Here is a 27,745-nt window from a genome sequence, read left to right on the forward strand (position 1 = left end):
TTTATCTGTGGAAGTAAGCAAAAGTGACGATGGGGGGGAGGAAAAGCGTAAGCCGTGGGCATGTTAACCTGATTAAAGATGCAATGAATGCCGACAATCCCAGCCAATCCCAGGACCTGAGATTCGTGACTCAAACTCGGCTAAAGACTCACACCAGGGTTTGCAAATAATTATCATTAGGTGTTGATTAATCCCTGCTAGTTGTTGCTGTTGCGGCCTGACGATTTACTCCATGCTCAAGGATCTACAGTTTGTGGATCCAATGGACGAGCTTAAAACTACAAATGTCTACTACTAAGTACACTTGCACTGTAGACGAGCATGGTTTTAAGTATGATTTCGTATAGCTCGCGGAGCCCTTTCAGAGAATACACTCATTCAGTGCCGGTGACTACTACGATATATGCAGGGAAGCTTCAATCCAAGTCTCATCCTCGGATTTAGCAAGCGGTCTCCCTCTCGGCCAAATGAGGAAACCACTCCCAAGCTCCGGTGATTCACTAACCCAAGTGACATCATAGCTTCCAACTCGAAGTGAAGGTATTGTAAGTCCAATCCACCTTCTCGTCATTCAATCTTGGACTTTTCGCCTTGTCCTTTCGCCTTGCCCTTTCCCCCTTAACGAGTGTCTGTACCTGTACGATTTCCCTTTTCTTCAGATATACATGACAATTATACTCTGAGCTGTGGATAACACACTAGGTATTATATTCCAAGTACCCCCAGAAAATCACGAAGACGAGATTCAGATTAGTGCTAACAGCTCTCGAGATGTGGTGTCCTTTATGATTCGAAGTGTTCGAAATCTGATTTGAGCAAGGTGTCAAACAAGCAATAATGGCAGGCTCGTCCGCCGTCAAACTCTCACTTCTACCACCTCCGTCTAGCAATCCTCCTTCCTTACATCCTTCTCCTCCATCTCCTTCCTCCTCCTCGTGCCCGTCCTCTGCTCACTCCTCTGCCTCGCATAACGACTGATCAATATCTGACTGCTACGGACATCGATTTTGAGCTCTGATTCAGGAACAAAACTTCGGCGTATGCGCGTAATCATGGGCCCCTGCCGTTGGAAGCACTGCAGTTGCCCGCAAGGAGACTGTATTACAGACTCCTCCGGTCAAGCGGAAACATGTAATGAATGCGCACACCCCTTGGCGTATCATGAAGAATATAGTAAGTTTCTTTTACGCCTAAGATAGACTGCATCTGATTTTGCTTCTTTACAGCCGTCTCAGAGCCTACTCTCATACCAGTCCTCAAGAAAGACCCGCCGGCGCAGGTGACGAAAATACCGTCTGAGTACTTGTACGATGCGATATATTCGAAGACAAACCTAATATTTATAGTTACCCCCTCACCCATTGCTGAGCGCACCGGCCTAATTACAGAAATCTTCCGACGATTAGAAGACTCCGCTATAGTGAGAATCAGCGGGACTCCAGCTTCGGGCAAGACTACCCTTATGAGACTGATGATGAAGAGTTTGATGATTGATCCGAAGAATACCCAACATATCTATGCCCTTTACTCTTGGATCCCTGCCAAGGTCGAAAACATGGGCGGCTTCCAAAAATATCTGAACGAAATGACGGGGAAAGACGCCGATGAATGGCTTGGTTATCCTGCATACCTATTCATTGATGAAGCCCAGACATCATATGAGGATACCGACTTGTGGTCTTATCTGTTTAAGTCTGTCACACCGAAATCAAAGTGCAGGATCGTGCTCTTCACGTCGTACGGCTCCCCTGATGAGGGAGCTGAAGGATTCTTTCAGCTGAAATCCCCTGAAACGACCCAAATGACCTTCGGCAAGGCGCAGCAAATATCCTTGAGACCCGATCTTACTGTTATACCGGATCACAAGCCGGTCGGTATGCTTCTTGATGAGACCGAGAGTATGAAACTCGCCGAGGATCTCATAAATTACCGCTCTTCGTCCCATTTTACTGGAGGTGTATCGGAAGATTTCAAGTATGGTGTCTGGAAGATCAGTCAGGCCACGTGGGACTGATCACATCATTCTGTGAACTTTTGGAACGTTTACCGGTAAGTCGTGTCTCGAGATCCAAGCTATTATCTTCAACACCAATTCAAAACACTTACCTCTTTGAAACCTTTATGATAGGAATTACGCTCATATAGAGCTTCTATTCTGAACTGGCAAATTGTTTCTGATGTCGTCCTTAAGAAACCCGCGATGTTACTTGAACGTATCAGAAATACTGGATTCGCAAGAGGTCTCCCAAAACGCAAGGTATTACAGGATCCAATTGTGAATGGGGTACTGAAGAAAGCCGTTCTATTGTCTTCCGGGCTCACCACATCATCCTTCAACAAAAATCCCGACGAACAACTAGCGCTTCGCTATATATGGAGAAAAGGTTGGCTGCACGCGCAGAAAACCGGGGATGATACCAGATACGTCTTCCCAACCGACTTTCATAGATGGTAAGTACATGGTCTGTATTGTTTTGTCTTGATCTGTGAGCGTAGGTTTTACATTTGTGTGTTCAATCCGGAAGATAGTGACATACAGCCACTACCATACTCATCTCCTCTAAAACTTGCCGAAGATGTTGTGAAAAGATTTAGTCCCCGCCAACTTTCAGAACCCACAAGAGCCATGAATCGAGAGACGTCACCACTGGAAGATCAGTACGGCAAGGAATTCTACCGCTGCATAGACGAGGTCTTGCGCGGTCGTTTGCTTGTGTCTCCGGAATTTGTGATTGACTCGGGTATTCAAGGCGGCAGTTTGGACTTTTACATTTCAGACATGAACTGAGGTATCGAGCTACTAAGAGACAACGATCGCATCCAAGACCATCTAAATCGGTTTGCGGCCGGGGGACAATACCACCGCCTCGTACAGGAGAAGAACATGGATCAGTGGATTGTCCTCAATTTCACGAACAAACGACCCAGCAAGAAACGAACAGTTACTTTAACGCGTACCCCTATCTCTAGAGCTCACCTAATATCTTGCTTAGAACACCACGGCCGACTCTACCACGTTGTCTTCTCGAACAACTTCAGATCTGTACAAATACTGCATACAGACCTTTCGCTCGAATCAGAGTTTTCCTTATTGGAAAATCACTCTTATTCGTTTCTGTCTTGAGGCTCCTTTGCCTGTGTGAGTCATTACACCTAATTACTAGTCGTCTCTGTTGTTCATAGCGCTCCTAACACAATCAGAGTAGTACCTTTCAACCCTTGCACCCGATGTTCCCGCCCGAGGTCGATAAAATCCTGCCCGCTGTGGTTCCGGTCCCGAATCCGATTCCCTTGGATGGGGCACCTGCTATGGCACCTGCTATGGCACCTTTATGAACTCGACTAGACCACAACATCTCCCTGTGTGGAATAAGATAAGCTAAGACACCATGGGGGCAAGGATCTTCTTTTTGCTCCCTCCTTGTTCCTCTTCCCCTGGGAGTTTGAACAATCCAAATGGTGGGTTGGTGTTGTCTTTCCTGCTACGCTTTGTAAGATCTTTACCCGGAGTTGTGCTTGGGCTGCACCGCTTTACACCTAGCGATCTCATATCATTTTACGACGTGTATGATACACCATAACGGGGCACACCGAAGTCCTAATCATGTGCATTGACGAAACTTTGCTCCGATCGGCAGATTCTTTTCGCTTCCTTTCAAGCCCTGCGTGTCTGTGAAGAAGCTCAAAGCATCGTGGACACTACCCCGGCTAGAGCCGAGGAAACACGGTCCCAAAGCCTAAGCCACCGATAGAATTTGCACGATCTTCATATTTGAATATCCCCAAATAGTACCTTGATGCCGATTTGTTACGCCGCACCGCGGCCTCAGACCCAAACCCTAACGATATAACTCGACATCTCACAAATCCGATGGTATACCAGGTAGAAGTTAATGCAAACAGGTAGCCAAAGAAATGAATATTAACAAGTCGAGTGTAAAAACGAAACACCAAGAAGAGACAATAATCTTAGATTTCCGGTAATCAATGCGTTGGCGTCTCCTTGCCAACGAGAGGAGAATTCTCCTCGTCTTCAACTTTTCTAGGTCCCAATGTGTTTCTGCTATGCTCCCCGACGTCTTCCTCGTCAGAGATGAGTCCCTGGAGTTCGAACTCTTCGGCGTCATGGACGTGCTGGTTCTCGGATGCCGAGCGAGCGTGGCCGTTCAGGAAGCGGCCGTTAGGCTGGTTGGGCTTGAAGCCGGACGAGCCTTCACCGGCGTCGTCTGCGAAGCTGGAGGAGCGGGAGCGAGAGGGCGGCTTGGTGGACTCGGGCCAAGCGTGAACGGCGTAAATGTGCAGAAGGACATTGACGACTGGGAAAGGGGACGTTAGGAGGGCCACTGTGGCATGTCGGAGGATAGGAAGGCTCGGCTTACAAAGAAAGAGGATGAACGCAATGCTGTACAAAATCAGGACGTATGAAACATGTGTGATTCCAGCGTCGCTTAGCAGTTGCATTTGCTCCTCAGTGGCACCCATGAAAAGGAATCCGGAAGCATACAGCAACTAGCACCAGGTCAGCACAGTACTTTTGAGAATGAGAGATACCAGTCTCTTTGATATCGAGCTTGCTGTGCGGACAACTTACGAAAGGCGTAAGGTACTGGAAACTGTTGGGGTCGGAACCGTCGGGGCTGACAGTCCCCTTGTCTCTAAGCACAAAAGAGATCTCGATGATCCTGGTAAAACCGGCCGCCATCAGGGTGTAACCGAAGATGGTGTGGATCATGGTACTAATCATCAGATGCTGAGGATGAGCGGACATGGCATAGCCGGTGAGCAGAATAACCAGGGCTGGAATGAGATTGCGCTTGGGGCGGCCGTTGCGTTTCCGGCTCAGCCAGATACCCAGCAGGCCAGCGCACCACCAAACAATTCCCATGGTGGTATGTTGCAGGTCGTTGTGAACCCAGGGGCCTCCCCAGCGGTGCTCCGTGAAGGTGTTGACACATCCCCAGGCGGCGATGATTAGCGAGTCGAAGAACTCCTGGCTGCGACCCGTGCGGCGAAGCCAGTACTGGCCAACGAGAAGGAGGATAGTTAACAAGATTCCGTATGCGATGAAAGCGCTGCCCATGATGAAGTGGGCCAGGCACTGTCCCAAATGATCATCCCGACAGAAGCCCATGGCCGTGATTCCTCCAAACAGCATCTGAACCCAACTTGCGACCGGCATGGCCTTGCCGACGACTCCGTGCGCAATCACAAAGACCCGGCGGATGCGCCCGTGAATCCCCTTGGTGAGATGCAACTTGAGATAGACACCCAGTACAATCTGAACCACCATCATCAACATTAGTGTGTTTGCGAAAGATGCGTGGACGTTCTTGGCGAATTGGCGACCCTTGTGGGCATGGCCCATGAAGTATGCAACCACTGCAACAACCGTACCAACGATCTGAAGAGGGACATGCCAGCGCGAGCGAACAATCTAATGGTGAGGCAAAGAGACGTTAGAAATCCCGTGCAACAAGCCCAAGTATGGGCACCGCACCGACCCGAAAGTGTCGGTCGGAGATAAGTGCGAGATCGTGCTTACCCCGAGAACCATACCCAAGGGGAAAATGACGCCAAATGCAAGTCCCATTAGGATCATGTGCAGCCATAATGTCGAGTCCTGAAGGAGAGGACGTCAGTTCAAAATGAAGAGAACAAGGGTCCCAAGGCGAGAGGGATTCAACATACGATCGGGTCTTCGGAAATGGCGGCACCTTCAGGGACATTTTCATGACCCCCATGAGCCAAGGCAGGCGTGGCAAGAAGCAAGGTTACCAGCAACCCAGACAGACTGGATTGACTTGTTATTGCCATGATTATCACTTCTCCTCGGGAGAGAGCGAGAAGGAGATAGGCTTAGGAAAGGGGGGAAAGAGTGAAAAGAAGGTAACTGACTATTAATTTAACTAACAGAGGGGAAGAAGAAGGGTTGACAAAGGCGAAGACACGGGATGGACGGGCCAGGCGGGATGCACTCGTGGTGGACGAGTAGTAATCATTCCGCCAATGCGGATTGGACGAAGGTCCCCCCATTTCTATACTTCCACAAATAACTGTACTTCCTGTATCATGGACACTGGATATCATTTCACAGACCTTTGAACACTTCATAATAGCCTTCCCTTGCTACTAGGTAACTGATCTAATTGTCTCAAACCAACCATCACCATCACCACCATCATCATCAATCATGCCACCACCACCACCATCACCACCACCACCAATCCTTGCATCCCCTCCAGGCTCCACCGCCGAAACCGGCAAGGAGGCTGCATCTCCAGTCGACCAACTGGCGCAAAAGGAAAAGAACAAGGAAGAACCGGTAGGTTCCCCTCCAAAAAGACCAAAGCCTGCCATCCCGTCTCATCTGGACCCAGTCGTCTCTAGAACAGTCGATTGCAGATCTACAAGCCCAGACAGCCGACTTGGAGGTCCAAATCGCTGAAGCCAAGGCCCAATTGAAGTATGAAGCGCCAGATCCGACCAGTGTGGGAAAGAAAATGCTCACCCATGACTTCTACTTGACCACCAGGAACGACCCCAAAACTACGGTCCAACGACACATCCGTCTCCTGCACGAATACAACGAAATCAAGGACATTGGCCAGGGGCTACTAGGTCTGATTGCAGACGCGCGCGGAGTGCGGCAAATCGACGTGCAAAGAGAGTATGGAGTAAGTGATCAGGACTGAAATCGTCCACTCCATACATCCAAACCTCTGCAGGGTGTGTTCGGCCACTGCCCAGAGTAATTATGATTTAGCTCAATATAATGTTTCTGTTTCTATCTGACTATCTGAGGGGAGACTCTTCAAGAGATGAGTCCAGGTTTTGAGCCTGTTATGATGAAGGGGGAGGGCCATTCGTTTCCGATCGACCTCCAACCAACAGACTGCAAGTTTTTGATCTAAACCACCGCCTGGTGAACCAGCAAACTCCGCAACATGGTAGATGTAAAATCACAAAATCCGGTAGAGAACACAATATCAAGGCATAGGCCTCCGAAAGTCATGTCACATGATAAATAGGGACGTGAAAAAAGAGCTGAAGTATCTAAAGGTAAGGATGAGGTTGGAAGGGGGGGGGGAGAGAAAGCGCAAGACATTAAACAATCTGTACAGGATATATAGCATGGGTAGAATTAGTGGCCCTTGTCTAGGCTCTGCAAATTGACCAGCTCAAAGTAACGACCCTTGGCCCGGATCAGCTCCTGATGTGTTCCACTCTCCACAATCTTGCCTTGGTCAAACACATAGATGATATCGGCTTTCTGAATGGTACTCAGCCGGTGTGCAACTGCAATGGTGGTTCGACCCCGAGCAGCGGCATCGAGCGCTGCTTGCACCACTTTCTCGGATTCGGAATCAAGGGCAGAGGTAGCTTCATCAAGTAGAAGGACTCGAGGATCCCGGATCAAAGCACGTGCGATAGCCACACGTTGCTTTTGACCTCCCGACAGCATGCCTCCTTTACTGCCAACTACCGTGTTGAATCCGTCCCTATAGGTGGTAAAATTAGTTAGGAATCACAACAACGACCGTCAGAAAAACTTACGGAAGGGACATGATGAAATCATAGATATTGGCTTCCTTGCAAGCCTTGATCAGCGCCTCCTCAGGCACATTTTCACCAGTGACGCCCAAGAGAATGTTCTCCCTGATGGTACCTTGATACAAGGTTGGTTCCTGGCTGACAAGCGACAAGAAGCTGCGATAAGAGTTGACATTCAGCTCAGTGATGTCCTTGCCATCAATAAGAACCTTTCCTGCTATGGCATCGTAAAACCGCTCCAGAAGCGCAATGGTAGTACTTTTACCACAACCGCTGGGACCAACAAGGGCGACGTATTGCCCTGGCTTGACGGTCAGGTTTAGTCCTCGCAGGACGGGCTGTTCGGCGCGGGTAGGATATCTGAAATGCACATCGCGGAATTCAATGGATCCCTCCACCGACTGGAGAGTCTCGCCTTCCTCTGACCAGGTGTCGATCTGTGGCTTCCTGTCAAAGAGTCTGCGGAATTCAGCTGCTGCATTCTTCGCCTTGCCCATATCTGGAGCGAATGAGAAGACCGTACCAGCAGACTGCGCACCAAACAGAATCTCAGAGAAGCAGACGAAGAAACGGAAGACAGAATACTCATGATGACCCAGAAGCGTACCTCCGTACCAAAACCCAAGCGCAACGCAGAAGAACACCAGTGCCTGTGAGGCGGCGTACAGGATAGAGGACTTCAGCACTGACCTCAAACTCGTACGGCCCTGCGCCTCTAGCTGACCGTGGTAGATACCCCAGACATCCTTCTCCCGAGTGAGAGAGGCCACAGTACGGATAGCCGAGGTCGCCTCACAGGCGTAGCTCGCAGATCCTTCGTAGGCGCTCTTGGACCTTTGCTGGAACTGCGCGAGCATGTAGAATCGGTAGAAACCACATCCCAGGAGGACGGGAACAACAGAAATACAGACCAGAGCCAACTTCCAACCAATAGCAAGGGAAATGATCATGGCTGCGCCAAGAGTCGTGCTGGTCATCAGAATTGTACCCAGTGTGGCTCCACTGACACCTGACAGGTGCTTGGTCTCGGTCGACAGGAAAGAGGTGAGTGCACCAGTACTATTTTCCTCTCTATCGAAAAAGGTGATGTCCTGACGAAGCATAGATCTGAAAGCCATGCTTCGAGCTCGACGAATCAGTCTCTCCGAGCAGACAGCGAAAGCGGCACCATTGATGGAAAGATTGATAAATTGGGCGATTCCGACCACAAAGAACATTAAAGCCCAGAAAGCACCATCGTGTCTGATTTTAGCAGACTCACTTGCTGGGAGCGAAAGAGTACTGATAGCCTTGGCGTACAAGACAGCCTGGGTGGGTTGGCCACCCCCGGAAAGCACCGCGAAGACCAAACCGACGAGCATGTAAAGAATCTCAGGGCGATTAAAGGAAGCGATAAACTTGACCAGGGACCAGAGTGAGTATTTTTTGGCAACTTCCGGCTCTCTCTTGGCGAGAATGGCGCTGGAAATAGACTTGTGTGTTCCACTACGTCCAAGGCCATTAGCAGCGAACGTCTTCTCGTCTTCGTCAGCTAGAGAACCAGAGCCGCTGCTTGCGGACTTGATACGTTCAATCTCTGCCTTGGCGAAGTCATCTTCGTCCATATCTGGATCATCAGTAGCCAGAGCTTCCGCGTCCTTCTCCTCATTGATGCGCTGTGCTTCCACGAGGCTGTGGTAGGTACCCTTGCGGCCGACGAGTTCGTCATGGTTGCCCTGTTCCACAATCCTGCCGTTCACCATAACGACGATGTTGTGTGCTGCCTTGATAGTGGAGAGGCGGTGAGCGATGACAATGGTGGTCCGGCCTTCGGCAGCTCTGTCCAAGGCCGCCTGTACGACACCTTCAGACTTTGTATCCAGGGCAGATGTGGCTTCATCCAGCAAGAGGATTTTCGGATCACTGACAATAGCGCGCGCAATGGCAATACGCTGCTTCTGTCCTCCAGAGAGTAGGAAACCGCGCTGGCCAACATTAGTCTCGTAGCCTTCAGGAAGGGCTGTGATGAAGTCGTGAGCGTTAGACATCCTCGCGGCGTTTTCGATTAGGTCCCTTATTTTTTCCTCGGATTCGTTTTCATATTTGGTACCGATGAGACCGTGTCGGATATTGTGATAAATCGTCGTGCCGAAGAGGACGGGTTCCTGGCTCACTAGCGATATCTGTTGACGCAGCCACCGAAGGTTGAGGGTCGAAATGTCATGGCCATCCAATAGAACAGAGCCTCCCACGGGGAAGTAAAATCGTTCAACCAGGCCAACAACAGTACTCTTTCCCGAGCCCGATGGACCAACCAAGGCAGTCGTCTTACCGGCAGGCATGACCAAAGAAACACCATCCATAACAGTAACTTCGGGGCGCGAGGGGTAGATGTGCTTGATGTTGCGGAACTCGATGTTACCTTCGAAGTGCTCAAGTTTCTCTCCTTCCTCGGAATAGGGATCCAGAGGAGAGGGACGATCAATGGTTCCATAGATTTTGACGGCAGCGGCGAGAGCATTCGTGAAAGCTTGACCGTTGGGAGCGACATTTCCCAAACTGAAAGAACCAATTAGAATGGCCATCAAGACAGTCAAAACCTGTCCCACATTGACCTCGCCATCGGTAAGGAAACGAGAACCCATCCAGAACCCCAGTCCATAGTTGGAAAACATGATACCGAACATGCCACCGATCATAAAGCCGAGGATGATTTGAGTCTTGATACCCCATTTCTCTGCTTCAGCCAAATGGGCTTCGTATTGTTTGGCCAGCTTGTCTTGAGTACCAAAAGCTGTGGCATTACGAATCGAGCTGATGACTTCCTCAGCAACCGTTCCGCCTGCACCAGCGCTCTCCAATGACTTCTTGCTGTACTTGACGATGAAGCGAGATCCACCTCCCATGGTCATAACGAGCGCAACAATAGTCGAGGTACAAATGAGAGCGAGTTTCCAGTACTTGACGTAAGCGACAATGAAAGCTGTCACAAAGGTGGCGATAGCTGTCAGAGTAAGTCCAACTTTTTCCGAAATACCGTCCTGGATCAGATTCGTATCGGCTGTGATGCGGGTCGTAACTTCACCGGCGCCCAGCCTATCAAAGTATCCCATGTTCTGCCTCAGGATGGATTCCAGATAATGTTCGCGAATCTTTTGGGTGATGTGTTCTCCGGTGTAAATGAATCCAACAGTGGAGATGTAAACAGTGACGAATTCGGCAATTCCAAGATACACGAAATAAAGAACATTCTTTGTCAATTGGTGATAAAAGTCGTGGTATGATATTTCATTTAGGGCAATGCCTCTGAATGCCGAGGCCAGAGAACCGAAGAGAATCTACCAGGTCAGGATTAGTTACAACATGAACACGGATGGAGGCTTCCAGAGATACTTACGGTGAATAGAGGCAAAGCAGCACCTGCCACAATAGCGCAAAGCGCACTAACGAGCATAATCAAGACATCCATGCGCGAGGCATATCGGAAAAGGGCAAAGAACGACACGTTCACATCTGGCGCATCCAGTTGCTTCTTCAATATCCCCTTTTCATGTTCTGGGAGGTGGGCGAAAAGCGCGTCTGGATCTTCGGATTTGGCCAGACCGGCTGGGCGAGAGGCCTTGTCCTTCTCTGCTGCTGGAACCACCGTTGAGCTGGAGATGGAAGAGCGACCGGCTGACCTGCGCTGCTCGGCTGAGGATGCGCTTCCCCGTTCCATCAACTCGATATCAGTGTTCTCGGGCTTGTCCCCAGGGAGACGCTCATGTTCGGAGTGGGCCATCTTCGCTCTCCGGGGGCGTTGAGGAATCGGCTCTCACACTTGCTGTGAAGCTGGGAGACAAAGGTATCGGAAGGGATAAGGAAAAGAGAGGATGAAGCGCACTACTCCATGGGGCAGGTGACTTCCGAGAGAAATCGCTGTGAGAAATCGAAATTGATCACCCTGTCTGTTAAAGCGAACGGATGGAAGGGTGATATTCCCGAGGGAGGCGAAGGTGCAGAGAGATGAGATGGTCAAAAGCCTGTCGCGAGATATGCACCTCAAGCGCGGACTACCTAGATAGGGATGGAATGGAATGTGCAATGTTTATCCAACCTCAAGACCGTGGGTAGAGAGGGGGAGGAGGAAATGTGCTTGTTGGTTAATTATAATTATAAGTGTAAAATATTGCAGAGCAGAAGGGGGGAAGGGATGAGGGGGGGGAGCCTTTTGTGGAGGGATAAAGAATTGATATTATCTAGTTTAATTAGTATTAGGCAAAGTAATAAGACTTCGAGACTTTGGGGATTTAAATCCTGAACCGTGAAGGCTCCCCCATCTGCGTCAGCGCTTGTTCCTCCGTCGTGAGTAGTACGGCGGAGGAAACATTAATTTTAGCCTCCGTTTCTTAGCGTCATCGGAGCCCCGACTTCCCGAGCCGGTTTTATGCACATCAGGAAAATTACTAATTGGACAAGAGCGCATTGACGGCAGTAGTTACCGCTCGGAAGAGTGCTAGATACGACGATACAGGACTTGAGGAGATACTGGAATATGTGCATGCATGCGTGCGTGTTTCTACCTATCTTGTAAGACAAAATATGAGTAGTAGAAGTATATTGAAAACTTGGAAGATCATGAACAGTCAAGCAAGCTGCTCGGGACGGAGAGGGGGCTGACTCCATGTGCCTTGAACGAGCATTCATGCATGGATGAGCCCCGAAACCTACCCTTTACAGCGGTTAGTAAGAATGAAGTACATACGCCTCCAGCCACAGCTCAAGATTCACTTGCGTATTAGTAATGCATTGCATGAAGAGGGTGGGTTTCATTCAGTACTAAAGGAAAGCCCGGAGAATCCAAACAACCCCTGGAGAACTCACTACTAACCTACTCAGTAAGAGGGTAAGATAGCTGGAGCAGCAGTGGTGACTTGTGACTCGTGACAGGCTATCATTGGCCCACCTGCTGCTGGGTTCTAGAACAATATCCTATGAGTCGAATCTACTATTGAACCAATATCTGTTGGACATGGAGGTACCATCCGCGGGCACTGTCTTGGGTCTAGTCCGTTGATATCGTACCGAGTGAAAATTCAATGCGTACCAATCGTGAGTGACGAAGCAAGAAGAAAAACGAGAAAATAGCCGTGATCGTGCTGGTGTCCAGCATCGGTGCCTAAAGGAGCTCTAGTGCAGGCAACAAACCAGGGTGGGGTCTGATTGTGGTCAAAAGACCCGCTCAGGTTCTCGGGTACGAAACGAGTACGATTGTACAGTACATACATCCATGTGACATGTAATACGCCCTGAGTCGCTACTATTCAAAAACCACATGTCGTCGTCAACATTCAACGTTGACTACTTCATTCACCAGGACTATTCTCTGGAGGCCCTCTCCCAAGGAACTAGGTGGCACACCGGCCTTACCAGTTGTGCTCTCTGCAAGCAATACTCAAACTGAGTAGGTGAAGCCAGCGTGTCCTGTTTCCAGCCTAAGCGAACAGTTGGTTGTTAGTACAGCAAGATACGATTAGGTTGAATGCAAAGACGCAAATCTTTAGGAACGGGGTCGGCACTTACGAGCTCCGTCCTTTTAGATGACAAAGCAGCCAACTGATTTCGGGCTCGATATCGACTCCGTTCCATGGACGACGATAGGCTCTACTAGTCATTTCCTGCTAAACACCGTTTATCTCCGTGGCTTGTTCAGTGACAATACAGTCAGACCTTGTTCACGGGCCACCCTGAAGGTACTGATCCCTCAATCCTTCTTGGAAATAGGCACCAACGCTCTCTTAGCTGTTTTCATTCTGGGGTCCAGTACCTATCAGGGCCATGGAAGATCGGCGGGCATGGAGAATTCATCGGTGATGCCCGAGGCCACTGTGCCAATCGTGAATTCGCCCCGACCTGTCATCTTACCTGAGTGCCATCATGTGCATGTATGTACAGTACACCATCAACTATATTTGCTATCAGTGACAAGACCAGCGCCTTATACAACCTTGATGCATATACTGCCATTGGAGAACATGGCCAATGATCTGTCCAATCATGTTGGAGGCTCCATGACACTCGATAAACAAAATGCTATATTCCTCTGACTCGCTAGGATTGGAGTCTAATGATGGTGAATGATGCACGATAAGCCGGGACCGACCTCCTTGAACTCCGATCCTGTTGGGAGGTCTCGAAGAGTCGAAGCAGGGAACGGATTTCCGACCGATACCTACAGTACTACCCGTGATAGCGCCGTCCGGTTCTTCGCATGCTACTGTCTCAGAACTAGAGCGGTTCGAGTTCGATAGCCTGTTGATGCGTGCTCGATGTGGTAGTTCCTATCTACTAGCTCGGTCCTCCATGTCGAAGTATTTGGTTCTTTCGATGTGTGCAAGAAATCAATCCGTGCACCGCCCCTTTTGCAGGAACCTAAAGCAGGAGACTGGGCACAAATAGCCTTGTGAGTCATCAGAAACTGGATGGATCATAAGCCAACGTGGTACTTCGTAATCTCTCCAAAGGTTGATCCAACGATCCGACCCTCAAATGACCGCGTTCAGGTGACGGTATAATGACTCGGTGTTGTAACTACGCCGGTTATGCCCTGGCAAATGTCGATTTATATATGCGACACCAAATCGTATTGTACACTGGTATACGACCGTTGACGAAGGGAAAAGTAAGGGTTGGAGTAGGCGCTTCACCAGCAGGCAGTAAGCAGGATTTTGAATGACTAGATTAGATGTTTGGCGGTCAGCGACACATTGGAAGCCATGCGGGATATCCCCCCCGCGCACATCTCGCAGAGCTGCTGCTTTTGTGGTAAGGGTTTCGCGACCATTATGATAGAGAAGGAGGTAGACTACTTGTTCACTTCTCTACAGCAAAAGGCAAAATCGAACAGAAATTGGATATGTTCAAACTCTTTATAATATGAGGCAGGCAGACCGGAGACATGGTGAAGATTACAGATGGGGCAACCACGTTCATGCCTCAGGCCTGTATCACATGACCTACCCGAAGCGAAACGCTAAGCCCTGCCCGCACAAAAAAACTATCACTACTAACGGCGCTTGAAGACGGTCGACAACCTCACTACCGCCAGTCCATACCCTCAGCTCGCCGTCGCGACAAGCCTTCAAGATGCCGGTTAGCAGACCCCCTATGACACCAACGGAATCAAAAAGGGCTATACTTCACGTCTTGTTATTTTGATGGAATGGAAATCAGATTGGAATCCGCCAGGATGAACATTGGAACCGCAGGCTAACTCTCATTTCTTCTCATCGATGTAGAGCCACAAGAGTTTCCGCACCAAGCAGAAGCTTGCCAAAGCTCAGAGACAGAACCGTCCTATCCCCCAGTGGATTCGTCTCCGCACTGGTAACACCATCAGGTAAATAACAGCCTTCTATTCCACCATCATCCGATGCTCGTGTGCAGCTGCGACCCCTCGATGATTCCTCGTGTCCGCCCGGCAAGAATGCAAGAAAAAGAATAGGGTGAAGGTGAATGGGACTGAAACCGATTTCGCCAACGACCACAACAACTTCTTTTCACTTGCTGGAGGTTACGATGATATTTGAACGGGGGAGCGGGATCCGATATTTAAGCGCACATGGAGCAAGCACAACCACACTCGGCAGCAGAGCATATGGCTGACATGGCGTTCTTTACAGATACAACGCCAAGCGGAGGCACTGGCGCAAGACCCGTCTCGGTATCTAAACTCGATCAAGCCACTCAATCGACTTCTTCGATATCGCTCGAGATGTCTTTTTCTTATCCCCGGGATTGTTTCGTTCAGTTGTGATACCGCCAACTCATGTGTGCCTCTCTTGCTCGCGATGGTTTAAATCTGCATCATCCTGGACTCGTCGACTCGCTGCTTTCCAAACCACACTCTACACTTTTACTCTTCGGTTTTTGTTTCCTGTATTCCCGGCAAAGATATCTTGAGGATATGGCAAGCGAATATTTGTTCTTTAACGTCGAACGATATCCGGGACAGGACTGGTCGAGGTGCAAACGGTCGTTGTCGATCTGGGTACTGTGATACAGCTATAACTCATGCAATTTAAGTACACGAGCTGAAAAAAAACAAAAATCGAAAATTCATGATGGATAATGAACACTGAACGAATTTTTCTCTGGGATTGGTCTTTCGGGTATAATGGTCGATTTGACAGGCTGTGTATGGGAGCCATTCTCTGAGCGCTCGATGCACCCACTCGCTGTCTGGGCTGAAGGGACATGCTACTAGGCAGTCTGACGCTGCAAAGGTCATTTCTATGCTTTCAGTACATTTTGTATGATTATGCTTGAAAAATAAGCGTAGTATATCTCCCATTATAAATATACATCATACAAAACCACGAGACTCTTTGAACATGTAGAAACTTTTGATTTAGTGATTTACTTAGAACCGCAGTACTATCTGTGCAGACGAAGAACGGCTCCAAGGGATGCTTGTAAGATAAGATAAGATTTCTCATTTCAATAAGCAAGGACGTATATGTCCTAGCAAGATACATTTTTCGAATCAACTATTAAACTAAATCCACCGTTGCGTTTTGAGACACAATGGTCCAAGGCCAGTAGTAGAAATTGGAAGAGAAACTCAATCCGCTAACATAAAAGAAGCGAAAAACCGAACGCCGGGAACTGCAGCAACTGGAGACCGTATGAGGTGTACCAAGCCAAAACATCGTTGGATATGCCTATCTTCACAGGAGCCACATGTCGGTGGCGAGTCAGCGATCGTTGGGAAGATATGCAGTGGTGACGGCTGACCAGTAGCACAGATTTAACGACTGCGAAGCGAACAGTTAGTGAACGGTCGGCCTTATGATAGATATAATGAGTGCAGGTGTTATAACTTACTCCTCAGCCCACTCGTTCTCCCGACGGATCTGATCCTCTTCTTCGGGGGTAAAATCATTCTGGATGTTGAATGTCTTGCGAATCTCCTCCGGAGACTTGCCCTTGATCATGTTGGCGACAGTCTTGCAGCCGACATCCAACAGACCCTTGATATCGAGGTAGTTGGCAGCCAAGATAATTTCGAAAAGCATCTCTTGATCGACCTGCATGAACTTCTGATCCCACTCGTCGATGTCAGTGGTCTTGCGGCGAGAGTCATCGTCATCACCAGTGTTAGGGGGGTCACCCTTGTGGTGCTCACACCACTCGATGACCTTCCGCAGGACAGCTTCGTTGACATTGGGGATGGGAATGGCTTCATCCGTGTCACCGAGATCACCGAGCATGTTCTTGATTAGAACGGAGCGTTCAGCAACATCACGAGCGACCGTAATCTCAACGCCATCGTTGCTCTGGAAAGTGAGAGTCGGAACAGACATCCTGAAGGACTAAGTAACAGTTTCGGTAAGACTGAGGTGAACTGTTACTTGAGAGAGATAAGCAACGTTGTATGAAACAGCAAGGATTTCACCGGACGGTATGTTGTGAGGGGTAGTCAGGCGGGGAGAATAATTGCTTGCTTACACGACAAGGTTGGTTGGTGTTCGAAAGTAAGTCCTAGTTGGACGGTAAGATCGAGAGTATAAATAGTCGAGGATGAACAGACTGGGCTGCGATTGGAGACGAATACTTTAAGAGAAAGGAGCCCGAAGTGAGTTGTTGTAGATGGAGAAGACCGAGCTGGTGATCAAAGGGAACTGACGTTGTGAAAGAGCAGATGGCTGAGAGGCTGATGAGTGATGACTGATGGTCTGGTCTTAGTTTGAGGGGGCGGGAAATCTCCGTCATCATTCGCTGCTTCCGCCTGGACTGCCTGGTTGATGCCTGAACCCCGTGTGCTGTGGATGCCTGGATTGGTGCCTGAGTGGATGCCTCGCCCTATACCCTCTTTGGTTCACGGAGTATCATTACTGCAATGGATACAACTCTTTCAACTGGAACGAGGAAATCACCACCAGGCTCCAACTCAACAACTAACTGAGTTTCAATGCCCATTGTCTCTCAATCTTTGTCGATGCTTTACCACAGTATTATCCGGAGCTCGAGTTGAATGATCTTTTGTCACCAATAGACATTGTCTGTCGGTCTACTCCGTATTATGGCGGAGATCTACACCATGTGCCGATGAAGAAAGAAGCAATACCTCGCGTAATTGCGCCCATCAAAACATCTATCTCCCCCAGGATTAAGCATGCACGAAATCTGATCTCCCAATCACTCCTACTGCAGCTGTTCATTACGGAGTCGTTTATCCTTCATTGCATCAACAAAAAGTAATATTGAACGGAATTGATGGTAACGAAGGGAGTCAAATACAGTACAGCGGGTCGCAGAGAATCTGAGGCTATCTCACAAGAGATTGATCGATCTACCCATGCACTCGACGTATATTCTACAGCCACAAGTCAACGAGAATGATCCATACATGTCCAGATGTCGGCTGCCGGTCTTCCTTTCATAGCAAAGACACCTAACTCGTGTTTGGCCAACCTTCAGCATTGTTGCCCCAGCGCAGGGGCTCATTGCACCAAAAGCCAATAGTGCTTGCTGTGCGTATTTATCGTCGCTCAATGAGATCACCCAACGCGTCGCCGCTTATCCGCCCACTAAATCCGATCCTCTACGCTCACCTGTTGACCGGAATATTATCACCTCTTCTCTTTCCTTGCCTTCCTTCTTTTGCTTGGCCCTTCATGCTGAAGACCGTCGTTCCTTGATTTCTTCTTCGATTCGTTCTTCTAGTGCCGAAATCCCGTAGGCATGCACCATACCCTCGACCGGACTTGACCTTTGTCGCCTTCCAAATTCCCCGAGCTGCACATCTCACGGAATCATGTGGTGGCGGCGGACATACTTGCTGTTGTTGGTGATCCGGATTTATTTTGCGCTGTCGCCAAGCTATCTACATCCAGATGAGAATTTTCAAGGCCCTGAGGTCCTCGCAGGTAGGTCTCTAGCGTTCACTGATCTGACCCGCGTGCGACGCGATTGTTGTCTTTCCCGGAGTCTCCGGCGCTGAGGGACGCTATGTCCGCGAAACCGCTTGTTGACATTAACAATCCATCACTCCTCTGGTCGCGTACACTTACAGTCCATTTTATAGGCCGGATTTTCTCCTACCCGTCTCAACTAACTTGGGAGTTCACTGCCGATAAGCCGATCCGCAGCTTCTTCCCACTATGGCCGACCTACGAGGTGCCGATGAATCTATTGAAGTGGTTCTATACGGAAACCGGAACCCCAAACCCTCCTCCACAGCTGGTATACTATGCGCTGCGTGGAGTAATGTTCCTATTCAGCTTTGTGTTGGAAGACTGGGCTGTATATGAGCTGGTTCCCTTGCCGCGCCATCGCCGCGCGACAGTAGTCCTGGTGGCATCCTCGTATGTCACCTGGACATATCAGACGCACACCTTCTCAAACTCGCTCGAGACCCTCTTGGTGGCCTGGAATTTAGTTCTGATTCGTCGCATTATTGAGAACAAGGTTTGTGCATCCAGTTGAGCTGAATTGTAGAAGAAGAGCTCCATAGCTAAGTTTGTTGGCAGCGACATTCCTCGATTTTCTCTTGCGCTGTGCTATCCTTGATCGCAGTCGTAGGTGTCTTTAATCGAATTACCTTTCCTGCCTTCGTCCTCGTTCCAGGACTCCAGCTACTCCCTCATTTCTGGCGCAGGTGAGTTTCTTGATGCATATCGCAGCTTGCTTGTTTCGATGTGTTGACCTCGATGATAGACCTTTCTCCTTCCTTACCGTCGTCGGATTTGGCCTGCTATTCTTCTGCCTTGCCGTCTTGGTTGATACGGCTTTTTACAACCAATCTGCGCCTCTGTGGGAAGCCCTTGACGATCCCATCATCACCCCGCTCAACAATCTGCTCTATAATACCAATCAGTCCAACTTGGCGCTTCATGGACTCCACCCCCGTTACCACCACTTTCTAGTGAATCTTCCCCAGCTTCTAGGACCGGCATATATCGTCATGATTCTATCAGTATTCAACTTATCGGCCGTTCCATTTTGGTTGAGGGATATGCGCGCTATTTCTGCCATTTCAGCAACTGCCCTGCTCTCTATTTTCCCTCACCAGGAACCCCGTTTTCTGCTTCCTTGTGTTCCTCTTCTCATCAGCTGTCTGCGCTTGCGCAACACCCGGAAGTCTCGGCTGTTTCTCGTCACATGGATGATTTTCAATGCTACTCTAGGATTTCTTATGGGAGTTTATCACCAAGGAGGAGTTGTGCCTGCACAGCTTGCGATGCGGTCTATCATCTCAGCAAGTGCCTGTGGGTCAGATCTTGCCCCCATTGGTTCTCACCACAAAGCATCTGCAACCGTGCTGTGGTGGAAAACCTATTCTCCTCCACGCTGGCTTTTGGGGAATGACTCCACCCTCCCTTTGGATATCAGGACCCGGGATTTGATGGGTATGCCAGGATCAGAGCTAGTCACAGAGCTCAATGAACTGGTCCCATCATGCCAAGAGAAGGAGAAAGCTGAGGGCCACGGTTTGATTCCACCCTCAGTCTTCGTGGTTGCCCCCAAGTCCGCTACATTCCTTGACCGATATGTGGCTCCGTTGCCCTCATCATCCGACCCGTCTGATCTTGAGCTGCAGGAGCTATGGTATTGGAGCAATCACCTCAATCTAGATGATCTTGACTTTGGTACCGACGGCATCCTCCCGACACTGGGACGGGTGATTGGAAGAAGAGGACTGGCTGTGTGGAAAGCACGGAGGTCTGGATGTGCTTGACTCGAGCCCTTACCTGATTTTCTCATCAGCTGATAAGCGCGTCCGATCATCTGGTACCGGAAGCAGTAGTCCCCACAGGTCTATTCTTATGCATTGGTTCATGATACTTGCCCCAACTTGCTCAACTTACCTTGTCTCTAAGGTCTTCAGCATCTTCCTCTCCCTTGACCATTCCCCTCCCTGCATTACGTACCCCACCTGTACCATCTGCTCATGGTATATCTGAGGTATACATCTTGCAGCAGAATATACTCCTAAACATACATATACCCCCTTTTTCTATTGATTTACAAGGGCACGTTGTCCGTCATATAACTCAATCAATCCGCTGTCAGCTTTTACATGCCTCTCCATTCGTGCGTCAAATCCTTCCTGTAAATTTAGCGAAAATTTGTCTTGGAGACATCATGGCGTTGCTTGGAAACCAGAACATGTCTCGGCCAATTGTGGATTTCTTGCATGACCCCGTAATTATTCAGATAAAGCACTCCATTATGGAGGAATCCTTTCTCGAGCCACGGTCGATATACGTCTCTGCAAATGGCAAATTCGCAAAGGGGTACGACAACTACGTACCCAGTACGGGATCAGCTCCTGGGGTCACACGGTCGGGCTTGAAGGGGAATCGATGTTCCGGCTCTAGTCACGCTCACGCAGACCAACCATTTTCTCAGAGTCGGAAATTGCCCAAATCTAGGGAGGCACTAGGCAGGCAGATACCGATTCAGATAGCTATCGACGAGCGTACCGATAATGTTTTATCCTACTCAGTCGTCTTTCGGGACTTTACATTTCCAAAGGCACCCTTGGTCCATTCAAGCAGCAGAAGGAGGCCTTGATTTTGAAATCGCCTATTGCTATGAGGCCGAGATTGTTACAATGGAAGGGAGTGAGTGTGTAATGGGCTGGGGAAAGACCCGGCTAAATTGAGCACGAGCTCCTTAGCAGGACTCATCTGGCAGCGAGACAGCATGGAGATTGGAGACATGTCCAGGTGGAGACGAGAGGGAAAAAGGCATCGGCTGGCTAGTAGGCTTGTACGGAACGGTACGAGCTCAAGGAGAGGAGACTTGAGCTAGACCGCAATCTAATCTACATAGTCGCCTTTAAGCGTAAGTTCAAACATATGATAAGAGGGACACATCGCGACGTTAATTATGAGGGAAGATGAGAGATCAATAGAGAAGAGCAGCATCTGGTGGTAGGAGTTTCATCCAAATGAAAATATAGCGGTAGGATTGGAATCATAGGTCGTCAGGGTCGTCTGGGTTCTCGAACAGGTAGTTGGCGGCGAGCTCTTCGTTCTTATCGCAAGCGAAGTAGGCCTGGATGACGAGATCCCGAGAAAATCCAAGTCGGCACAGCTAGTGATATAGTTAGCAGGATTCCTTTTGTCCTTGTCACCATCCATATCATGAGAGAATACATACGCGTTCAATGGCATCTCGCTCCTCTTCCGTGACATGGATCTGATGCGTGCCGGGAGGAAGGGCAGCCGCGTCGTCTTCCTCGCTCAACAATTGAAGGAATTGTTCCTCATTCTGTCCAATAAGCTGCGCAATTTGAGGGTTACCAGCAGCGACTTGTTGCAGGATAGGCTCAAGCATCTGAGGTTGTTGCTGGACAAGCTGACGAAGCTGCTGGAAGTGAGGGTTATTCCGAAGGAAATCAAGGCTGGGAAGAGCTTCACCAGACGTAGCTCCCGTTCGGGCACCTCGAGCACCGCCTTCCTGTCCTCCAGCCTGAGCGGCAGCTTCGAACAAGTTAACATGCTCGTCATCGCCCGCAGCCGGGGCACTTTCTTCAGCAGGAGATGCGGATGCTTGGGGCGCGCTTGCGGCAGCAGCTTGCTGCTGCTGTTCTTCCTGGATGTTATCCGGAATGCCCTAGAAACAAGTCAGCATGTTTGTTGGCCGAGGACCAAATAGCTCGAAGACAGCTCGAAGACTCACGTTCAAAAGGTATTCAATGGCGCGGTCGGGATTGAAGAAAGCAGCCCTCATCGCACGGTTGATATCACTTCTCGGAAAGCCCATACTTTCCATCTGGGCGACAACCGCTTCGCTTTGAGCCCCACGCAGCAGAGCCGAGGGATCATTGAAGGCGGGACCAGCTGGCTGAGAAATTCCCGAGGCGGCAGGAGAGGGTGTCGCAGGAGCTGCCGGTGAAGCAGTGGGGGCTGATGGTGCAGGAGCGGCGGGAGCGGCGGGGGTCGAAGCAGCTGCTCTTGCGGGAGTAGAGGGGGCTTGTGTTGAAGCGCCGGAGGCAGAAGGCTTGGGCTGAGTGGAAGACCAAAAAATTTAGCTGGTTGGGGAATGAAGCTTGCAATGTGCGACAAGCCATACCTTGGAGACCATGCACACTATGAAACCTTTCTCCTCGATGTTGTACGACTCGATAGTCTTGTCATCTTGAAGGATCTTTCCTGTTGTGGCAAAGACAGTCAGCTGAACGTGTCCAACGTTTTGTCAAAGTACCGGAGCACGAAGCCGTCGTTTCCACTACCAATTTCTGGCAGGATCGGGCAATGTTGACTGACCTGAGTAGATGAGCTTCAACTGGGCAGCCTCCCATCCTTTTTCCTGGGAGATTTTCCCCTTCACTTGCCCGACCTGACGGAAAAGCGGTTAGCCCCGCACCGAAAGACAATGCTTCAACATTTGAAGTGAGGAATAACCTACCGTCTCCGAGGGCTCTGCATCGATTACAAACTTCTGTTGTTTGAGGTCCTAAGAGAGAGAAAGTAAAGGTCAGATTAGGGGATGATGGAGGAGCGTAAAGCAGACAGCAGGCACATACTTTGAACGTGAGCTTCATCTTGCGCCACCGAAGGATGAGAGATGGCTCGACAACGTGGGGAGGGGTATGAGGGGGATAGTTAAGGGAAGAGGGACAACAGAGGGTGTGGTAGTCAAAACTGATAATAAAATGATCAAGAATAGTAGGGAGAAAGAAGATCTGCAGCAGGACAGAATGAGAGACCCGCTATAGTAGGAAGAAGCAACGATTGATGATGACGAAGACGAACATGAATGACGCCGAAGGAGGGAGGAGAAGGAGCTGGAGGCGGTCAGTGTCAGTCCGTCGTTTCACCACAGCCACAGCCGCAGCCACAATTCTTTTTCTTTTTCTTTTTTTGTTCCTTCCCTAAGATTATTGTACTGTACGAGAGTCTCCAGCCACACCTACTGTTGCCGTGTGTCTTATTTGTTTGCTTGACGTAACATTTCATATATCTTGTACACTCTCTACTAACATGTGCGGTTGCTTCAGTGCTGTATACTGAATGGGAATGCAACTCCTCAGATATAGATCCTGACATTGATTTCTACTTCATTTCACCACTGCAGCATGGTGCGGGGCAAAACTACCTCCGGGTAGAATACTACTACTACCACTATATATATTCCTCCCTTGTTTTGTCAATGGCCGTATACACCAACTTGTCGGATCCATATCCAAATGTGAATGGGGCGCGACTTTTCAATAAGGGCTATGTACGGCCCAGGTTATAATAAATTCTCCCCATGACTGACGTGCCTCAAAGATTAGGCTCATATTCCATTATTTCGATCCGGTAGTCTGTATCAGAGCAGCAGCACCGCCAACCAACCAGCCTACCCAACCGGCACGCCCCGTCCCGATCACACCTGCAGCTGAGCACAATGTTGTTTCCGATGCTGATACAGAGTACCGTACTTCGTACTACGTACATCTCCTCTACGTCCATTGAGAGCAGTGGCGTTGTCCTGTGGCAAGGGGTATAGCCCTAGAGATCTATCGCATGGATCTATCACACCGCGGCTGCAACTGACGGGATGAGAAAGAAAACACATCGAAAGTGACAACAGATAAGCCAACTCCCACCATTTGACCCCACAAGTTCACTGGCCTAAAGCAGATCAAATTGAACTCCTCGCAGAGAGATTGTCTGCAATTCAATTCATGTCTCTCATGTCCTGAATATCAATGCACCGATTCCATGATGGCATAGCTCTTATCGCACCGCCACCATTCCTCACCTTTGGCCCCAAGGACATTGCTCGTCAGGAAATGAGTGATATGTCATATCTCTAGTCTGCAGCACCAGCGCTAATATTGTCCCCCCCCGTATCCATTCCTGGAACCCAAATGGCCGATCCTTCTATTAAAGCCTTTCCCGGAACTCTGGATACCATCCCGGCCGCCTCATACAGGAAGCCACCGATATCTTGACAAATTCCATTCTAGACCTGTTCCACGCGGCTAGGATACCTCCAAGATGCACCAATTCAAGGCTCTTCCTATTCAGCTTTGCGGCAGTAGCCAACAGTGGTCGGGACACCCAGGATCGAGGCGCCCGCACGCACGTCAGGTCAAAGGATCGCGTGAGCTGTGTGAATCAACCTTGATTCTCATGAACATGCCATGTAGGCCCCTCGGACCGAAACAAATGATCCTCAGCGATGCAAGACTGGGCTGGATACTGTACAGTACGCGGAGCTCTTTAGACAAGCATGCGCGACTTCCCGGATTTCGCTGACTCCTGGCCCCTCTACGCTGCTTCAATGCCTCAGCTGGGAGGGGCTAAGGAGTGGGGGAAAAGGCCTCTGAGAGGAGGAGGGTATGACAGTTGGCCTTCTTTTCCGATCTGGATCACGGCTGGACCCGTAGACTTGCCATCTATCTCTTCGACATCATTGCTGCGAGCCCCCTAGTCCAGCTCACTAGTGGTAGTGCGATCGAGACCCTTGGGTATCGAAGGTCGAACCACTGGCCGATGTAGTCCACCACCACACCCCCCACCCCCCTCCCCTGTGCCGCTGATCCTGGACGTTGCATACGCTACTCTTCTTCGAAAAGTCCATGCATCTCGACTCAATTATCCTCGGGGACTCATCTCTTCCCATTCTTCCTTCTTTAGTAAATTGATTGACTTACGATCTTTCCCGGGTTGCTGGGCTTTTTCCTCCGGCTCGACCCTTGTCCGTCATACCCAGTCCCTCATTAATTGTTACTATTATATTTCTTATTGCTAACTCGTCACGCTCACCACTTGATCCACCTCCAAGTTTTCATCGAAGAATCGCATTATTTCCTTCCTTTGGTTGTCTTTTGTTTCTTGGTAACATTCGTCGTCTTTCCCTGATCATCTGCCAAACCCACCCAGCCTAGAACGACACACCGGCGGCCATCAGTAACATGAGAGAAGTGCTGAGCCGGTTATGATCTGTTAAACTGCGACCAGCATTGGCCCCTTTTGATCCCCAGCAACTGCTCAGGTGGTCTGAATATTGTTTTAGGCTGAAAGCCTGGATCGCATGAATATTGTCACCTCCGTCTCTTGTCTCGATCATCGTCCGTGCAAAGCCATTCAGTCTCATGTCGCCGAGCATATCCAGAACTTCTCTGGCCCATATCCTGGGAGGCTTCACCATCCTGTCCACGTTCATTGCCACCGTTCTGGATGGTATCTGCTACAGTTTCTCCCGTCCCTTATCATCGCACATAGCCTCGATCGAATCGGCGATTGTGAGCTTGGGGACCATTAATTGTGCAGTGATTGCCGCACTACTCTTTCTTTGGGCCCAAGATGTCAGGACAGAGGCGAGGCCGCAGTGGAGGGGCCACAGGGCTATCCTCTACGGCGTGATCGCCGTCTACCTCTCCATAGCCACTGGTATTACGGCAGGAGGAATCGCTTGGAGTGCGGTCCAGTCCATGACAGGGAAAACGACTGTCATTCACAAGCACCAGACTCTCATGCTAGCACGTTGTATTATCTGGGCTATCTCCGTTCTGAGTCAGGGAATTCTGGGTGGCTATCTCCTGACTTCATTGACAAAGAGAGATGCCGGCGGTCGATGGTCAAGCTCGCTCTCTCAGGAGCTTGAAATTCTTCCCGAGCAAGCCAGTATTGTTGGCGACAAAGATGAAACGGTCAAATCTCCGTCCATCATCATCGGGTCCCAACGGCGCTCTGCTGATGTTAAAACAAGCTGCGACATCGTGCCAGAGCTCCAGCCTTCTGCTTCCCGCACAGAGTCTCAGACTTCCAATCGCTATTCCGGTCGGACCCTCTACCAACAGGATTCCAAGCAGAGTTCTTTTGATTTGCAGCGGACATACTTGGCGGGTGCTGAAAATACGGTGACTCGTCATCGCTCCGATGACCAGCCAGATAACTTGGCCGTCAATCTCTCGGGGACCGAAGGATCAGTTGAGCCAACTAAGATTCGACGAAGCTGCTCCGAGGCAAAACGATCGTTTGAGGTGTTAGTCCGTCAGTCTACGTCGACTCGACCATCCCCCACCACGTCTTCCACGCATTTGGCGGCTCCTGGTCGGCCTATTCCTCCGAAGCTGAAGCTCCCCGACGAAAGCTTTATCCATCCATTATTCCGGTCCGACAGTGCATCGCCTCCTCCAACCCCTATGCCTGGTACGACTGTGATTGCCTCGCCGGCAGCTGGCCAGACCATTTCCGTACAGACATTGAATCGGGTGAGATCAACCCGGTCACTCCGTTCACACGCACCCCGAAGTCGATCACCGTTGTTTGAGCAGGTGGATCAGCCGCTCGCCGAGCTGGAGCGGAAGTCTGAGTCTTCGGAGCCCAGTGGTCGAGGGTCACCCATGCCTAGCTTCATCATGGCTGCGGATGTGCGGAGCAGTATCACCCGATACGAGAAGAAATACGACTTGAATGAATCGCCTGACGAGAGCTAGCCGAGATAAAGTCCTGGGGATCATTAGGAACCGGGATCTGGGTCTGCAAGTCTCTCATTTGTTGTTGTTCCCCTTTGTTAGATATCCTAAACATAGCGTTTGATGTAGTTAGCAGCATTGTTTTGTAGCCCATATGTAGTGCATGTAATGCAGCATAGTTCTTTTGGTTGCTACCGTATGTTCATGCCGTTTACCTCCGCAGATGAGGCCTGAAAGACAGGAGCGACCAGAGAGGAGATACAGCGGTCGTGCTGCCGACGAGCATAGATTAGAAGACATATCAATCGAATCCACGTGAGAGCATCGACTTGACTTATAGCGAGCGCTTAGTGGGCCATTCGTTCGTCTCATCTGACAAGCTGACTGACCGGCTCCCATAAGAGTGATAGCCTTGAAGGGCAGAGACATGTATTGGGAATTGAGTTGCGAGGAGTTAGTCAATTCTCAGGGGTTGATATAGTCAGTCTCCAAAATCTTTCGAGAGACGAGGTGAGGTGAGACCTTTTCCTATAGTTATTGGGAGAGAGTCGAATTTAGTTCGTTGGTGGGACTCCCGAGCATTCCGTATTTGTTACTTTACGGGTTTTACCTCTTTCGTTCCGCCCTCGTTCCCTCCTTGTCACTGCCCATGAATATAAGTTACTCTAACTACTCCTACTCACTGCTTGCTGCAGACGGTTGGGCTGCTATTGATACTGTGGAAATACTCAAAGTCATCAAGAAGAGAAGGTGGATAGCTGAGGTGAGTTACAACAGCACATACTAGCGCTTTCCGAGTGCTGGTAG

The 27,745-nt window shown here is 49.7% G+C and overlaps 11 protein-coding genes across 11 annotated transcripts; 7 read left to right on the forward strand and 4 right to left on the reverse strand.

Moving 5' to 3' along the window:
• The first annotated feature begins 659 nt into the window (after window positions 1-659).
• On the forward strand, window positions 660-2,489 carry BO97DRAFT_147755 (uncharacterized protein). Its single transcript, XM_025690143.1, has 4 exons — window positions 660-702; window positions 772-1,173; window positions 1,227-2,049; window positions 2,129-2,489. The coding sequence occupies exons 2-3, from the start codon at window positions 1,041-1,043 to the stop codon at window positions 2,012-2,014; spliced, it is 921 nt and encodes a 306-aa protein (XP_025549230.1). The 5' UTR covers window positions 660-702; window positions 772-1,040; the 3' UTR covers window positions 2,015-2,049; window positions 2,129-2,489.
• On the forward strand, window positions 2,055-3,058 carry BO97DRAFT_147771 (uncharacterized protein). Its single transcript, XM_025690144.1, has 2 exons — window positions 2,055-2,451; window positions 2,530-3,058. Exons 1-2 carry the CDS (start codon window positions 2,201-2,203, stop codon window positions 2,786-2,788), a joined length of 510 nt encoding a protein of 169 aa, XP_025549231.1. The 5' UTR covers window positions 2,055-2,200; the 3' UTR covers window positions 2,789-3,058.
• Window positions 3,059-3,560: 502 nt separating this feature from the next.
• BO97DRAFT_444968 (Ytp1 family protein) lies at window positions 3,561-5,912 on the reverse strand. The gene is made up of 5 exons (XM_025698508.1): window positions 5,689-5,912; window positions 5,543-5,620; window positions 4,592-5,434; window positions 4,380-4,509; window positions 3,561-4,316 (listed from the first exon to the last, which is right to left on the reverse strand). Exons 1-5 carry the CDS (start codon window positions 5,812-5,814, stop codon window positions 3,985-3,987), a joined length of 1,509 nt encoding a protein of 502 aa, XP_025549232.1. The 5' UTR covers window positions 5,815-5,912; the 3' UTR covers window positions 3,561-3,984.
• A 156-nt stretch (window positions 5,913-6,068) lies between these two features.
• On the forward strand, window positions 6,069-6,953 carry BO97DRAFT_147849 (SWI5/SAE3 family protein). The gene is made up of 3 exons (XM_025690145.1): window positions 6,069-6,322; window positions 6,378-6,463; window positions 6,533-6,953. The coding sequence occupies exons 1-3, from the start codon at window positions 6,191-6,193 to the stop codon at window positions 6,690-6,692; spliced, it is 378 nt and encodes a 125-aa protein (XP_025549233.1). The 5' UTR covers window positions 6,069-6,190; the 3' UTR covers window positions 6,693-6,953.
• Window positions 6,762-11,762, reverse strand: mdr1 (ABC multidrug transporter Mdr1). Its single transcript, XM_025694011.1, has 3 exons — window positions 10,928-11,762; window positions 7,555-10,868; window positions 6,762-7,499 (listed from the first exon to the last, which is right to left on the reverse strand). The coding sequence occupies exons 1-3, from the start codon at window positions 11,309-11,311 to the stop codon at window positions 7,142-7,144; spliced, it is 4,056 nt and encodes a 1,351-aa protein (XP_025549234.1). The 5' UTR covers window positions 11,312-11,762; the 3' UTR covers window positions 6,762-7,141.
• Window positions 11,763-12,977: 1,215 nt separating this feature from the next.
• Window positions 12,978-13,699, forward strand: BO97DRAFT_147930 (uncharacterized protein). Its single transcript, XM_025690146.1, has one exon. The coding sequence runs from the start codon at window positions 13,110-13,112 to the stop codon at window positions 13,614-13,616; it is 507 nt and encodes a 168-aa protein (XP_025549235.1). The 5' UTR covers window positions 12,978-13,109; the 3' UTR covers window positions 13,617-13,699.
• Window positions 13,700-14,655: 956 nt separating this feature from the next.
• On the forward strand, window positions 14,656-15,240 carry BO97DRAFT_436378 (60S ribosomal protein eL39; the record flags this gene model as incomplete). Its single annotated transcript, XM_025697782.1, has 3 exons — window positions 14,656-14,661; window positions 14,808-14,908; window positions 15,192-15,240. The coding sequence occupies 3 exons, from the start codon at window positions 14,656-14,658 to the stop codon at window positions 15,238-15,240; spliced, it is 156 nt and encodes a 51-aa protein (XP_025549236.1).
• Window positions 15,241-16,029: 789 nt separating this feature from the next.
• On the reverse strand, window positions 16,030-17,135 carry skpA (SCF ubiquitin ligase subunit skpA). Its single transcript, XM_025692904.1, has 2 exons — window positions 16,396-17,135; window positions 16,030-16,325 (listed from the first exon to the last, which is right to left on the reverse strand). The coding sequence occupies exons 1-2, from the start codon at window positions 16,872-16,874 to the stop codon at window positions 16,319-16,321; spliced, it is 486 nt and encodes a 161-aa protein (XP_025549237.1). The 5' UTR covers window positions 16,875-17,135; the 3' UTR covers window positions 16,030-16,318.
• A 1,387-nt stretch (window positions 17,136-18,522) lies between these two features.
• On the forward strand, window positions 18,523-20,251 carry smp3 (glycosylphosphatidylinositol-alpha 1,2 mannosyltransferase smp3; the record flags this gene model as incomplete). Its single annotated transcript, XM_025697163.1, has 3 exons — window positions 18,523-18,981; window positions 19,044-19,171; window positions 19,231-20,251. 3 exons carry the CDS (start codon window positions 18,523-18,525, stop codon window positions 20,249-20,251), a joined length of 1,608 nt encoding a protein of 535 aa, XP_025549238.1.
• An 834-nt stretch (window positions 20,252-21,085) lies between these two features.
• On the reverse strand, window positions 21,086-23,283 carry BO97DRAFT_394991 (putative UV excision repair protein (RadW)). Its single transcript, XM_025694012.1, has 7 exons — window positions 23,051-23,283; window positions 22,933-22,980; window positions 22,791-22,863; window positions 22,597-22,676; window positions 22,204-22,530; window positions 21,682-22,137; window positions 21,086-21,615 (listed from the first exon to the last, which is right to left on the reverse strand). Exons 1-7 carry the CDS (start codon window positions 23,066-23,068, stop codon window positions 21,496-21,498), a joined length of 1,122 nt encoding a protein of 373 aa, XP_025549239.1. The 5' UTR covers window positions 23,069-23,283; the 3' UTR covers window positions 21,086-21,495.
• Window positions 23,284-25,342: 2,059 nt separating this feature from the next.
• Window positions 25,343-27,013, forward strand: BO97DRAFT_148123 (uncharacterized protein). The gene has a single exon (XM_025690148.1). It carries the CDS (start codon window positions 25,613-25,615, stop codon window positions 26,957-26,959), a length of 1,347 nt encoding a protein of 448 aa, XP_025549240.1. The 5' UTR covers window positions 25,343-25,612; the 3' UTR covers window positions 26,960-27,013.
• The last annotated feature ends 732 nt before the right edge of the window (window positions 27,014-27,745 follow it).

The sequence above is a fragment of the Aspergillus homomorphus genome (assembly GCF_003184865.1).
Source record: "Aspergillus homomorphus CBS 101889 unplaced genomic scaffold BO97scaffold_32, whole genome shotgun sequence".
NCBI classification, from domain to species: domain Eukaryota; kingdom Fungi; phylum Ascomycota; class Eurotiomycetes; order Eurotiales; family Aspergillaceae; genus Aspergillus; species Aspergillus homomorphus.